This window comes from Talpa europaea (genome assembly GCF_964194135.1).
Source record: "Talpa europaea genome assembly, chromosome: 5".
Classification (NCBI taxonomy): Eukaryota; Metazoa; Chordata; class Mammalia; order Eulipotyphla; family Talpidae; genus Talpa; species Talpa europaea.
The window spans coordinates 141,518,425-141,532,850 of record NC_140071.1 but is presented as its reverse complement, the minus strand read 5'-3'; the positions used below and the strand labels follow the sequence as shown (position 1 = coordinate 141,532,850).

The following is a 14,426-nucleotide window of genomic DNA, read 5'->3' as shown; positions in this document are numbered from 1 at the left end:
CCTCATACTTGTCCGTGGGGCTCAGGGAGCCCCAGGATTGGCCTCAGAGGATTGGCCAGACCCAGAGGATTGGCCTCGCAGCAGGCACCTCACCCTGTCCGTCCTGCTTCCCCAATTTTCTGAGCAGAGGATGCTGGAGACCTTTAGGGTAGCTCAGGGCTGGGGCTTGGGGTGCAGGTGCATCAGAACGAGGGGTGACCTCTAGAGCAGGCCGTCACAGCCTTCCTCGGGGCTGGAGGTTGGGACTGAGTGAGCAGCTGCCGGCTCCAGTCCATGGCTGGTGGGCTTTGGGGTCAGCCCTTAGTCCCTACCCCCGACCCAGCCCAGAATTTCACCACCGGGCCCAGCACTTTCCGAGGCAATAGGGACCCTGGTGGTTGGATTCACAGGGGCGCTCTGGAGAGCAAGAGGCGCCGCGTGTCCAGGGCCTTTCCTGAGCCCGGCCCCCAGCAGGCCGGGACAGGGCAGCTGCAAGCACAGGACTGGAAGCAGACGTCACCGTGTCAGGCTCCAGAACCCGCTACAGAAGCATTTTCTTTCTTTTCTAGAACAGAACACAGCTGGAGGCCCACTTCACCCTCACAGTGGAAGAAAAGATACAGGTAAGAGAAGCCCGTTGGCTGGGCCCTTACCTTGTCCCCGCCGTGACCCGCGTGTGCTGGTGTCTCGCTGTCCTCGGAGCCCCAGGGAGGGACCCAGGTGTGCAGTGGGGGCCCTTGTGTGGGGTCCCCCATGTGGCCTGAGCCCATCCGGCTGGCATGGCGACCTCGGTGGGGGGAGGCCAGGGCTCCAGGGCCATCGGCGGCGGGTCCCCTGTGGCTGGGCGCCAGGGGTCTGGTAGACGAGGCTTCCTAGGCATCATCTCACGCCTGCAGGACGACTGCGTGGCCCGTGTGACCCCGTGGGGAGGATTCCGGGGTTTACTCTCAGCTTGCTCTGGACGCCACCCCGTGGGCCTTTCCTCTTTGCTCTGTTGCGTTGTATTTCATTGTTGTGGGTCATCACCGTGAGTGCGGCTGAGTCTTGGGAAGCCTTGTGAATCACTGAACCTGGGGTGGTCGCAGGGAGCCCCCGCGCTGTGGTGATCATTTCCGAAGGTGAGGAGGCGAGAGTAGAATTGAGCAGAGGAAGAAGCCAGGTGGCCCAGGCCCACGGTGTCACCTGGCAGGGAGCGCTGGAGCAGCGTCACCTGCTGAGGGCCCCTCACAGGCACTGCTGTCCGGGGAGGGCGTGGCCTCGGCGAAGGGCTGTCTGCAGGTGAGCACAAACCAGAGGCTGGGGGTCTGGGGACCACCCTGAGCAGCTGGGCAATACGGCCTTCATCCTCCACGGGAGGCGGATGTTAGTAATGTTCTTCTTGCCTACAGAACCTGGCTTTAAAAAATACTTCTTATTATCATGTTTTGGTCTCCTGATTACACAAGTAATATATGCCTGTTATAGAACCTTAGAAAACACAGAAACATAAAGAGAAAACACTCAACAAAATTCTAGAGGAATTCTTCGTAGATTACACGTGTATATGTATACGTGTATAATTTCTATTTCAATGAAATGGGATTTTATCGTGTCTATAGTCTTGTACCTTCTTTAAAAATATTACAGTAGCCCATAAGCATTTAAATTAGAAACATAACACACAAAGATCAGTTGCATCTCTATGGACTAACAATGAGCAATCCCAAAAGGAAATTAAGAAAACAATTTCATTTACAATAGCATCAAGAATAAGATACTTAGGAATAAATTTACCCGAGAGGCAGAGTGCTGGCTTGTACACTGAAAACTACAAAATGTTGCTGAGAGAAATAAAAGAGGATACAAATAAGTGGAAAGTCATTCCGTGGACACAGGTGGAAAGAATCTGTGTTATCGACAGGCTCACTACGTTAGTGTCAAAAATTCCAAAAAGCCATCCTAAAATGCATGTGGAATCTCTTGGAGCCCAGATAGCCAGAGCAAGCTGGAAACAGAAGAGTCGGGGTGTCATACGTCTTGTTTTCAAAACTTCCTACAAAGCTGCAGTAGTCAGTGCGTGGGGTGAGGGTGTCAAGACAGACAGACAGATGGCAAGCTGTGGTCAAAGGATTTTCAACAAGGGTGTCAAGACCATTCTCTGTAGAAAGGACAGTCATTTCAACAAGTGATGTCGGGGTGCTGGGTATCCATGTGCAAAAAAAAAAAAAAAGAAAAATGAAGTTGGACCCTAACCTAACGCCATATACAGAATTAACTCGTGGAGAGGACCAGTGACTTACACGTAAAACCTAAAACTGTAAAACAACTAGAAAAAACACAGGGAAGATTCCATGAATTGGATTTGGCAATGATTTCTTATCACGCCAACAATAAAAGATAAAATAGATCAATGCAGGACATCAAAATTAAGAGCTGTGCATCAAAGGGGCCTCCCTAGTGGCGTGGGGTTAAGTCTCAGCGCTATCACCGGTGAGGCCTGAGTTCAATCCCTGGCCAGGGAGCTGAGCCACACGGTGCAGCAGACCCCTCCTGTCTCCCCGCTGCTCCCCTCAGCAGTGTTTTTCAGTCAGTCTGCCCGTTCTGCTCCCCGCTCTGTCTCTGCTCAGTCCTTTCACCTCCTGCACCTCTGGCCTACACCCCAGTTCTTCTATGCAAAAAATAAAATTATAAATTAAAATTATAAGGAAAAAAAAACAGAACCTGTGCATCAAAGGACACCATCGACCAAGTGAAAAGGCAGCCTGTGGGGTGGGGAAGGCCCGTGATCACACATCTGGGAAAGCTTTACTCTCCGTAGAGAAACCGTGTCTTAGTGTGGGCTGCTGTAATGCATTTCTAGAAGCGGGTGACATGAGTAACATTTATCCCTGGCAGTTCTTGGGGCTGGAAAGGCCCACATCACACTGCCAGCAGGTCTGGGGCCCACCCCTTCCCCTCCCCACACTGTAGACAGTCTCCCTGCTGTCTCGCCGGGAGACTGCTGCCTGTCTCTGCTGCCTGTGCCACCTTGTGGGGCCTGGTCCCCCTCATGAGGCCCGGCCTCCTGATAGCACCACAGTGGCGTTTGCTGATCTTAGGCATGAGTGGGGGTTAGCATCGCAACAATAAAAAAATAGCCAATCAGATTAAAAATTGGGCAAAGGGCTTGACTAGACTCCGCGGAAGACATGAAAGTGGCAGGGAGCACGTGACGCGTCGGCAGGAGTGTGGGAAAATGAAAACCTTTGTGTGCACAGCTGTTAGCAATGCAAAATGGTGAGATCATTCTGGAAAACAGTGTGATGTGACTCAAAGAAAAGTCAAAAATGGAAGCGCTGGAAGGTCCCAAGCCCCCACTTCTGGGAGTGTACCCGGAGGAATGGAATGCAGGGTCCAAAAGACCCTTGTGCCAACCATGTTCACAGCCCCACCGTCCTCGTGGCCAGGGGGAAGGCTTTGCCCCTTTCTCCTCCCCCTACACTCAGAAGCTTCCGTTTGTTTAGTAGTGTCCGGTAGTTTCTGTAAGGATTTTGCCTCGGGGCACGGCCCGCTGTGTACACCCAGTGTTGGCCGTTGTCATTTTCACGACACAGACACAGCGTCAGCTCGAGCGCATTCCCTCTGGCAATAGTGACACACTCCCTCCTTCCGCAGGTCTGCGTAGTATTCCGCCCTGGTCCGGTCCTCCATCTGTGGGCGTCCAGTACTTCATTGTTTCCGTGTCAGAGTGTTTCTGTTTAAACCGAGGACCACACCTCTTAGAGGACTAGGACCTCTGTCTCAGCAGCGAAGGAGCAGGGTGCCAGGGGATGTGGTTCCTTGAGGCCACATGGCCATTACGTGCAGAGGTGGGCGTTGCACCAGCTGCTGGAGTCCTGAGCTCACCCTCGGTGCTGTTGCTGGCCTTACCTGGGACAGGAGGAGGCCTGGGTCAGAGGTAGCGTGTGGCCAAAAATGGGAGCAAGGCCTGGTTTAGATGGTCCTACTATGTGCAAGCCAGCAGGCTCCAACTCCTTCAAGTGCTCGTCTGTGGAGGCCTGGCCACGAGACAGCTCTGGCCCAAGCCCTGCAACCATCTCAGGAAAGCAGCCTGCAGCAGGTGGCAGACCCACCAGGGCGGGTCTGCTGCATCCAGTCCAAGCTGCCATGGTGACCCTCCTGTCACCACTGTCAAGAGTGAGCAGGAATGCAGCCCTCGCTCTCATCCCTGCAGGTGCTACCCAACCACGGCCTTCATGCTGCAGGCTTCTTCTCAGCCTTTCTCATCTCCCTGGCACTGACCTGCCTGGTACTGTTCTCCATGCTTCGCTGCCAGTGCTGGACGGGGACCATACTCAGCAGGCGCCAGGTGGGTCTCAGGGCATCTTCCTCTGGGGGTGGGTTGGCTGTGGCGGATGCGAGGTCGAAGCTCACCTTCCTGTTCACAGGGTCTCAACCTGATCGATGTGAGAACCCCGGGGAGCTCTGGAGGAATGCACGCGCATGTCTGGGTTCCCCTGCTGGGCCTCAGGCCCACTATCCTGGGCTGCATCCCCTCCATTAGTCACTTTTAAAAGCTCCCTGGATTTTCCTAGTCAATGGCCAGAGTTGAGAACACCTGGTCTGTGGTCTGTGGTGAGCCTGGTATCCAGGCCACATCTCAATTCAGCTCCTGTAGAAAAAACTCTTTGGGTCTCACTTCATCCAGGTTGAGGTTCACCTGACAGCTGTGATTTTCCTGTACATGATGATGATGATGTGATGATGACAGCATTGGTGATGATGATGATGGTGATGGTGGTGGTGATGATGGTGGTGATGGTGGTGGTGATGATGGTGGTGATGGTGAAGATGCTGATTTTGATGATGGGGATGGGGATAGTGGTGGGGAATGGGGATGGGGATGGGGATTTTGATGATGGGGATGGGGATGGGGATTGTGGTGATGATGATGATAATGGTGGTGATGATGATGATTTTGATGATGATGATGGGGATGGTGGTGGTGATGATGATGATGGTGATGATGGTGGTGATGGTTCTGAAGGTGATGGTGATGACGGTGCTGTGGTGATGTATCACCCATGGCTTCATTTCATCCACATAGCAAGTCTGTGTAGGGCTTTTGGAATTAGGATCCCATTTTTTGGATGAGAAAATGGAGGCTTGGGGAAATACAGGGTCTTGCCTGGGTTGACCCTGCTTACACGTGGTGGGGCCAGTCAAGTTCCCTGGCTGCGTGACTTCCAGCGTGTGACATTCCCAAGAAGGTCTACTCACTTATTTGTTCTGAAATTCTCTCGAAGGTTCAGCATCACGAGAACAAGCTGGAGCACTCCCAGTTTGCCTCAGCCGACGGTGTGAGTGAGGATCTTGCCCTCAATGACCAAATGATGGACATTCTGTGTTCGGAGGACCCGGAGGGCATGCTTCAGGCCTTGGAAGAGTAAGAGCTCTGAGTCACGTTTTGTTTCCAGGGATGTCATGAGTGGCATGGGGGCAGACACTGAGCGTGTTTCATATATTTGTTCATCCATTCATGCATTTTTCACTCAGTAGTTATACCAACGTCTATGCCCAGAACTTGGCATTTGGAAAAGGGTTGAGTTGGCATGGTCTGCGCCATAGGACGGTGGCAGTCTAATCTAATGGGGACACAGATCCATAAACAGGAGGGGCCATAAAGGTTTGATGAATGCTGTGCCAAAGGGAAGATTAGGCCAGCTGAGCCCAGAAGAGGAGGTTATTACCTCTGAGACAGTCATGGAAATGCTTCTCAGAGGAGGTGATATTTTAATTAATTCTTGAAGCATTGGAAGACGCTTTCCCAGTGCATTAAGGGAGGAGAGTCCTTGCAGGCAGTGAGAAGAAAGAACAGATGTGAGAAGAGGAAATGAAAATGAGCAGGATTGCTGGTGAGAGGTCAGTAGCCGTCATGGCGGACACACGTGTGGGGTGGGTGTTGCGTATCGTGGTGCGGAGTGAGAGGCAGCGGGGAGAGAGCGGGCGAGGGGATGTGGTTGTTTGCTGAGTTCCGTTCTTTTTATGTGTTGTAGAAATACTTGTCCTGTGCTGCTATGCACACTAACTCAGAGGGCCAGGCGCTGTTCTAAGAACTTTGCAAGGGCTGGTTCATAGAATCCTCTCAACAACCCCACTGGGCGGGGCTCTGAGCACCTGAGCCGTTTACCATCTCCCAGATGAGGACTTGAAGTTAAGGACTGTGCCCGGGGCACGGGCTCGTAAATGGGAAGGCCAGATTTCAAAGCCAGCCAGGCCGGCTCCTGCGTCCAAGCTCTTGGCCAGTGGGCGGCACCGTCCACGAGGTCTCTGCGGGGCGCACGGCCGCACCGCCACCTGGCCTCACGCGATAAGGTTCATCAGCTCGGCCTTTCCTCCTTGCCTTTCCAGCAGCATTCACAAATGATTTCTTTGGGCGTTTCCTTGTGTCAGTTTCCAGTTGTCTACGAAAACTCTCAATCTTGCATTTTATTTCCTTAAATGTGCTCAGCGTAGCTTTTTTAAAGTCTCTTTAAAGTTTCATTACTTTAAAGAAAATTTCATTTTCTTGACCCATTCTCTGTGCACCGTCTGTTCCTCTTTGTGATCCTCTTTTCTCATCTCGCATATCTGGGTAGTTTTGACTCCGTGCTACACGCTGTGACTGAACACCGAGAGGATGCCCGAGGCCGGGGGAGTGGGGGGCAGGAGAGGGGCGGCTCCCGGCAGCATCACTCAGTGTCTCCCCGTGACGAGGCACGAGCGGGTGTGATCAACACACTTCCTAGCTCGAGGTCCGTTTTCTTCCAAATCATCCCATGAAAAGTAGAGCGACATGATTTCATTCATGTGCTGCACGCCCAGATATTTCATTTGCACGTTGAGAGCTTGTCCACCTTCTGCCAGTGCTTAGTCCTGGGAAACAAGAAAGCATCATTCTCCTTCGTGTTCGCTTGTCAACTAAAATTAATTGAGGCAGGCAAAATTAAGTGAGTTCATTAAAGGATCAAGAGTGAGGATTCCAGCCCAGGAAAGGCCTCCAGTGAGCGCTGGGAATGTTGCCCGAATTTTGAGCTTTTCCGTGGAAATTACGCCTTCCTCGGCCAGGAGGGACACGGCACGTTTGAGGGTTTCTACAGATGAAATCCAGGTAGGAGCCCGGGCCAGGTCCCCGAGTGATGCTAGCTCTGCGTTGAGGGAGACCAAGAGGGCTTTAAAATTCACCTTTTCTATTTAGAGCTTTTCTTCTGGAAATTGGGAGTTTTAGAAAGTCACAAATCTCAAGAGTTGACACGGCTTAAACAGCAGGTTCCAAATGCTTTATCACAGGACAGCATTTTTTCTGGGCTCAGCCTTTTCACAAAAGCAGACCAGACACATTCTGACTCTTGGCTTGCACCCCGTGTTCGGACGAGGGAGGGCACCCACCTAATTCAAGAAGTGATGACGTATGAGAGCCCGTCCCCGTGTGACATCTCACGCAGTGACTCACGGCAGCGGGGCTTGCGGCCTGGTGCTCGGGTGCAGTCGGGGTGGAGGTTACCAAGATGTTATTCTTGATGCTGTAAATCATTTAGCAGCTCTGGAATTTTCTGTTTATTTCTCCTTGGGAGCAACCGTGATTTGCCTGAAGGGTGTTTAACATTGATTACCAAGTGTGACGTGAGAAGCGCAGTCTGAGAGCTAAATTTATTCCTGGGCGTCCCGCCTCCCCTTCCCTCCGATGTTCAATATTTATTGAATGTCTGTTCTGTTTCAGGGCCCATGGGTTGGGTGCTCATGCCAGGGACGGGCGATTTAATTTTAATCGGAGCATGGTCCATTATTTTTAATCTTTCCATCTCGACTGCAGTCAGGTTTCGGAGCTCACAGAAAGAAAATGCCACTCAGAATGTCAGGGCTTGCTTTGCATGGAAATCTGTGATTGTCTCTCCGCTAAAAATAGCTTTTTTTCCCTAGCATATAGCTTATCCCATCTGTAATTCTCAGGCTCAGCTGGGATCCTGCATGTGCCGTTCGGTGCCTTGGTGGCCATTTCATTTCTCACCCATCAGAGTCATAACCCTGCTCCATCTGGCTGATTGATCGTGGACAAAAGCTGGGTTGGCTTGCTGGCTTAGCGCTTCCATCATTCACTCCTAGGCTGCCTCACACGAGGAGGATTTGAGGAAGGAATATTTCCTTTGATTTAGATCAGATTTTTTTTTTTAAAGATTTATTTATTTATTTATACATATACGGGGTACAGTCAGAAGCGCGGGAGGGTGAGCGAATTCACCAGAGCCAGAGCGGGGAGCAGAGCAGGCAGAAGGACCGAAGGACACTGCTGAGGGGAGCAGTGGGCGGCAGGAGAGGTCTGCGCGCCATGTGGGACCCTCCTTCGGTGGCCGGGGAGCAGCTGGGGACCGAACCAGCGCTGCAGAGGCTGCGGGCGGCTTCACAGCTCAGCGCTCAACCGCTGCGCCACCGGGGAGGCCCTAGATCAGATTTCTTGACTGTTGTCAGCATGGAGGTGGCTCAGCCATGGCGTGCTGGAAGGGGAGGCAGGAGGAGCTGGGCAGCTCCAGCTGGTCATAGAAGCTCTGGCAGCGTAGAGCCCCCACAGCATTTCAGCTCAGGTCTGCTCAGGCCTGACCGCACATGTCACCCCCTGCCATCTTACTAAATTCTCAGCGACTCACTTTTTCAACCGGGAAGCGGACGCTCGGAGAGGCTTAGTGTTTTTGGCTGAAGTCACACAGTGGTGATAGATTTGGACCCGGACCTGGTGCTCTCAAATCACACTTGTAGTGACAAAGTGGCTTTTTAAAAAATATCAAGCTTAGATTTTCCCAGAGAGGCAAAGAAAAATCAGAGAAGAGAGGAGGCCCAGCCCAGCTCACATCCTGTCCGCGGGGGGAGGGCGCCCCCTCCCGGTGCGGCCCACGTCGCTTTCTGGGCGCTCTGTCGCAGGCTTGTGTGGAGCAGGCTTCGGAGTGCTGCTGAATGGAGCCTTTGAAAGCGTGTGCTGAGGCGTTCCCAGGTGCCGGCTGTATGAGGCGTGGTTTTGTTGTCACCGCTGCTGTCCTTTTTATTCCTTACAAACACTGCAGAGAAGCGATTTTGTTCCTTGTGTCTAAAACCCCGAAGCCCAGGAAGATGAAATGACTCACCTGAGGGTCTTTGTTCCTTCCCTAGGTGTGCGTTCATGCGTGTGATGGTTTAAAAATGGATGGATTGATTAGGTGCTTCGGCAGATCCTGGCTGAGGCCCTTCTGTGCCAAGCGCGGCGGTCGCCTGGCTGAGGTCAGCAGAGTCTGGGTTTCTGTCCTCGTGGGGCTTCCACAGGGTACAGTCCCACCCCCTGCCCGGAGCCGCGGGCGCCAAGGCCCACAGTGTCTGTTAAAGGGCAGGGGTCGGGCCTCCCCGGTGGCGCAGCGGTTGAGCGCTGGGTTGCAAAGCTGCCCGCAGCCTCTGCGGCGCCGGTTCAATCCCCAGCTGCTCCCCGGCCACCGGAGGAGGGTTCCGCATGGCGCGCAGACCTCTCCTGCCGCCCGCTGCTCCCCTCAGCAGTGTCCTTCGGTCCTTCTGCCTGCTCTGCTCCCCGCTCTGGCTCTGGTGAATTCTCTCGCCCTCCCGCGCTTCTGACTGTACCCAGTGCATGTATAAACAAAACAAACAAACAAATAAATAAAAAACATGCCTCTATAAAAAAAAAATTAAAAAAAATAAATAAAGGGCAGGAGTCACTTCAGTCTCCGGGGGGTGATACAGCAGAGGGCCCTGCTGCTGGGTGAGGGGTGAGGCCTGATGTCCTCAGAAGGTGCAGAGAGAGACTTCAAGGGCCTGGACGCTGGGTGGGTGTTGAGGGAGGGGCCTAGGCTCTGGAGAGGGGAGCAGACACCCTCGACCCCCTCCACACCCCGGCCCAGCATAAGGCTAAACTGTCTAGGCTGGTCTGGATTCTGGAAGGATCGAAGTCAGAGCTCACCCAGTGTGCGAAGTTGGTGGTAGTGGAGAGCAGCCAGCTGGTTTCCATGGCAACCACGCTGTCGTCTTCTGGCAAGGTGAGGGTTTCTTGGAGGAGTTCTGTACCCAGGAATGACTCCCTCTATCAGCGGTATTAAAAAACAAAGATGTTTACTGAGCTCCTGCTGGGCGTCTGGCGCCATGCAGGGATGGTGCTGGGGAGGAACCCAGGCAAAGCGGGGACCCCCCACGTGCCCACCATCCACAGGGAGAAACAATTCACGCATAAATACAGCCCAGCGAGCCCGCGCAGGCAGGTCTGGGCAGCCCAGCGCCTGCCCCTGCCGGGAGTGAGTCACCGCGGCCCAGGAGCCCTCGCTGCGTGACGGGGCTCGTGTGACACAGGCCTCAGCTTGCCCACACCCGCCAGCGGCCGCGAGATTCATTCGTCCTCGTCCTCGCGGGGCTTTCTTAGAAATAAAAGGCATAAGCGACCTCAATTGCTGGGCCTGTTTGAGCGGGGTGGCGAGGAGCCCCATCTCCTCCTGACCTCGAGTACCGAGCCCAGTGGTCAGCCCGCTCTCCAGCTGGGCCCGGAGTCACCTGTTGCTTTTATTGCTTTGCAAAGTGAGGGTGGAGGAGGAGGGCCTTTCCCTGCACGCTTCGCGAGACCCTGCAGCCTCCTTATGAAATCTGCCGTGGGGGAGGCCAGCCGGGGTCAGGGGCCTGTCCCCCTCCACTTGGCTCCTGGCGGGGGAATGGGAGAAGAGGGAAGCCCCACACCCCCGCCCAGCTGACGTGCAGTCAGCCCTTTCCCCCCACTTTGCAGCTGTTAGAGATCGCTCAGTCCCTGGGCCCTAGACCCGCAGCACCACCTGCTCTGTCTCGGGTCTGTGCGACCTGAGGGGAGGAATGTTCCCTGGGAAAGCCGTCTTGGAATCTTGCAAACCAGGCCGGCCAGAGTCATTCAGAATGTCTGTCTGTCTGTCTCATGGAGGCGTGAGCAACAGGTAGAGGAGGGTGGCAACCGCAGCTCTTGTTGTTTTACTAATTAAAAACGCCTCGGGGGTGAGGAGACTCAGGTGTGCCCCTCCTGCAGGTCAGCCCTGTTCTTGGGGCTCATTTTGTTCTTCCTGGCCTTTTGGGAAATTAGCAGACAGCCTTAGCTTCGTTCATTGCACAGCATTTTATGTGGTTTAAAGGGCCATTTTTCATTCCTTTGTGACTTTGAAACTCCCTGACTTCACTTCTCGAAGCTTTATCCATGGTGGTTATCATTAACACTTTGACATGAAAGTGACGTGAGATTGTTCTCCCAGGTGATGAGAAAGGGCGAGCCCGGCGTGGAATGCACCCCACAGCCAGTATCCCAGGGCAGAGAAGAGCAAAGAGTGGGGGCTACAGTTACTTGGAACCAGACTCCACACCATGCACTTTCTAGTGCTTATCTTTCTTTACCCTGCTCACACCTGTGAGGTGGGGAACATTATGCTGTGGGGAACAAAACCCTTTCCCGGCCCCCTGAGGTGAGAGGCTTTGAGAGCAAGTCTGTTACTCATTTGACAACAAGTCTGTTATCCCATTTCAGACACAGCAAGTCTGTTATCCCATTTCAGACACAGCAAAGCACCTGCCGTTCACTTGACACAGACACCGCATTTTAGGGTGTAAGTTAATAAATGAATGGATGAATGATGATGCATGGGTAGGATGGTCAGATAAGGTGTATGAACTTCAAATTTAATTGTAACAAGTTACCACAATCTTGGTGACTTAAAGCAATGCAAACAGATTATTCTGTGGTTCTGGAGGTCAAAGTTCAAAATGGGCCTTACTAGAAAAAAACTACTGTGTCAGCTCTAGGGTGGAATGTGCTCCCTTGCCTTGTTCAGCCTCTGGAGGCTGCCCACATGCCCTGGCTTGTCGCCCCTTCCTCCATCTGCAGATACAGGAGGGATAATCCATATTGAGCAGGTCTGGCTTCAAAGCTTCATCCCCACAGCTGCCGCTGCTTCTTGAAGTCAGGCACAAGCAAAGCTTCCAAGGTCCCCACAAGGCACACTCCCTGTTCCCAGAGTCAGTTGCCTTGGGGAAGTTCAGAATTGGCTTCCCAGCTAGGTATTTATGGTTCCTTTACAGGTTCTGCCATCAGATGTAATTTACTGACCCATGTCATTTTAGCCACAAGCCGTGTGTCCTAGTGACATACGTGCTGTGCTTCCCCTGATGAAGTTTCCAGGTAAAAGTCAGCCAAAGCTCAGATTGTCAGGGAGTTTCAGAGAGTCTTATTAACAGCTACTAGTCCTCCCACTAAAACGAACCCAGAAAATAAACAAATCAGCAAGCAGGTCTAAACTTGTCACTGTGAAAGCTGCTTTTCTGACCCTTGAATTAGCAAATAATCAAACATCTATCCTCTTGGTGAGCCTTAGGTCAGAAATTCTGCATGGCCAAGGAAAAGTCCTTTGTGAAGTACCTCGGCTTAAAAATTCAGAAGTTATAGAGTTAGAAATTGTGCATGCAGCCCCTGGTGAAACCAGGGATCTAACAACTACAGGTGGAAGCATGGGCAGAGCACACGGTGAAGGGATGGAAGAGAGCTGCAGGTGTAGGCTCACGTCAGCACCCGCCAAGCCTGCTGACCATCTAAGCCCACAGTGGGGGAATGGATGTGACAGGCCCAAATGAGTCCCTGCCATGCTACTAGACCCCACAAGGATAATAGATTTTCAGAGCTGTTATGTGGACTCAAGTCTCAGGGATTAATAGATCATCTCTTTCATGGAGGTAGACAGCTATCCAGCTGATCCTACAGGGGGCAATGGCTCAGCCAGAAAGATGGTGAGTCAACCAGTCAAGTGGCCCCAGGGACATTTTGGAGACTCCTGAGGGCCATCATTGAGACAAACATGGCTCAGGCTAGAGGATAACAAGGTGGAACAGGTAGCCAGTACTGGCTGAGCCTGGAGGCGGCCGAGGTCCAGCAAAAGATGAATGTGCTCAGCCTGAGTCCGCCAATGGTCGACCAGGAGGACTGCTTTTCTCAGCCTGGAGGCCATGGAGGTTGACTAGCCCGTTGCTCAGGGCCCAGCCTAGAGGCTGCTGAGGTTGAACAGGAGGCCTGCATGAACACGGCCTGGAAGCTACGAAGGTTGACCAGGAGTACTGCCTTTACTCACCCTGAAGGCTGTGGAAATGGACCCGAAGGCTGCCCTGGGCACTGCCTGGAGGCTGCTGAGATAGACCAGGAAGCCAGGATAAACCTAGCATGGAACCTTCCGAGGTGGACCAGCAGGCTGATCTGGGTACTCCCTAGAGGCTGCTGAAGTAGACAAACAGGCCTGCTGGAGTCAACCTGCTGCCTCCCAAGGTCAACCAGCAGGCTGCCCTGGGCATAGCCTAGAGGCTGCTGAGACCACTAGGAGGCTGGCCTGGAGTCAGCCTGCTGCCTGCCGAGGTCAATCAGCAGGCTGGGACAGGTACAACCTAGAGGCTGCCCCGGTTACAGCCTTGAGGCTGCTGAGGTAGACAAGGGGGCTGTCCTGGACTCAGCCTGTTGCCTGCTGAGGTCGACCAGCAGGCTGCCCCGGCCACAGCCTAGGGGTTGTTGAGGTAGACCAGGAGGCGGCCTGAACTCAGCCTGTTGCCTGCTGATATCAACCAGAAGGCTGGCTTGGACTCAGCCTGTTGCCTGCTGAGATTGACCATCAGGCTGTGCAGGGCACAGCCTAGAGGCTGCTGAAGTCGAGCAGGAGGCTGCCCCCGGTTACAGCCTTGAGGCAGCTGAAGTAGACCAGGTGGCTGCCCTAGACTCAGTCTGTGCCTGCCGAGGTTGACCAGCAGGCTGCCCTGGATATAGCCTAGAGGCTGCTGAGGTAGACCAGGAGGCCACCCTGGACTCAGCCTGTTACCTGCCTAGGTTGACCAGCAGCCTGCCCCAGCCACAGCCTAGAGGTTGCTGGGGCAGAGCAGGAGGCCAGCCTGGACTCAGCCTGGTGCCTGCCGAGGTCGACCAGCAGGCGCCCTGGCCACAGCTTAGAGGCTGCTGTGTTCAAGCAGGGGGCTGCCCCTGTTACAGCCTTGAGTCTGCTGAGGTAGACCAGGAGGCAGCCTGGACACATCCTGTTACCTGCCGAGGTCGACCAGCAACCTGCCCCTGCCACAGCCTAGAGGCTCCTGGGGCAGACCAGGAGGCCGGCCTCGACTGAACCTGTTGCCTGCTGAGGTCAACCAGCAGGCTGCCCTGGCCACAGCCTAGAGGCTGCTGAGGAAGGCCAGGAGGTCAGCTTGGATTCACCCTGGAGCCTGCCGAGGTCGACCAGGCCGATTACCTTTGCTGAGCCTGGAGGCTGTGAAGGTGTACCAGCAGGCTCCTCTGGACCCAGCCTAGAGCCTTCCGAGGTCGCTGGGAGGCTGGTATGGTCTCTGCCGGAGACCTCTACGTTTTACCAGGCGTCTTCCCCAGGCCCTGGAGGCTTCTGAGGTCAACTAGGAGGCCCTCATGGACTTAGTCTGGAGGCTGCTGACTTCATCCAGTTGTC

The 14,426-nt window shown here is 53.8% G+C and overlaps 1 protein-coding gene across 1 annotated transcript in view; it reads left to right on the top strand.

Moving 5' to 3' along the window:
- The window catches only part of EVC2 (EvC ciliary complex subunit 2), a gene marked incomplete at both ends in the record, with an annotated part of 49,932 nt that overhangs the window by 8,584 nt on the left and 26,922 nt on the right, over window positions 1-14,426 (top strand). The window contains 3 exons of the mRNA XM_084233028.1: window positions 549-602; window positions 4,172-4,306; window positions 5,244-5,383. Of these exons, the coding sequence (XP_084089154.1) occupies window positions 549-602; window positions 4,172-4,306; window positions 5,244-5,383 (329 nt within the window). The remainder of the gene's footprint in view (window positions 1-548; window positions 603-4,171; window positions 4,307-5,243; window positions 5,384-14,426) is intronic.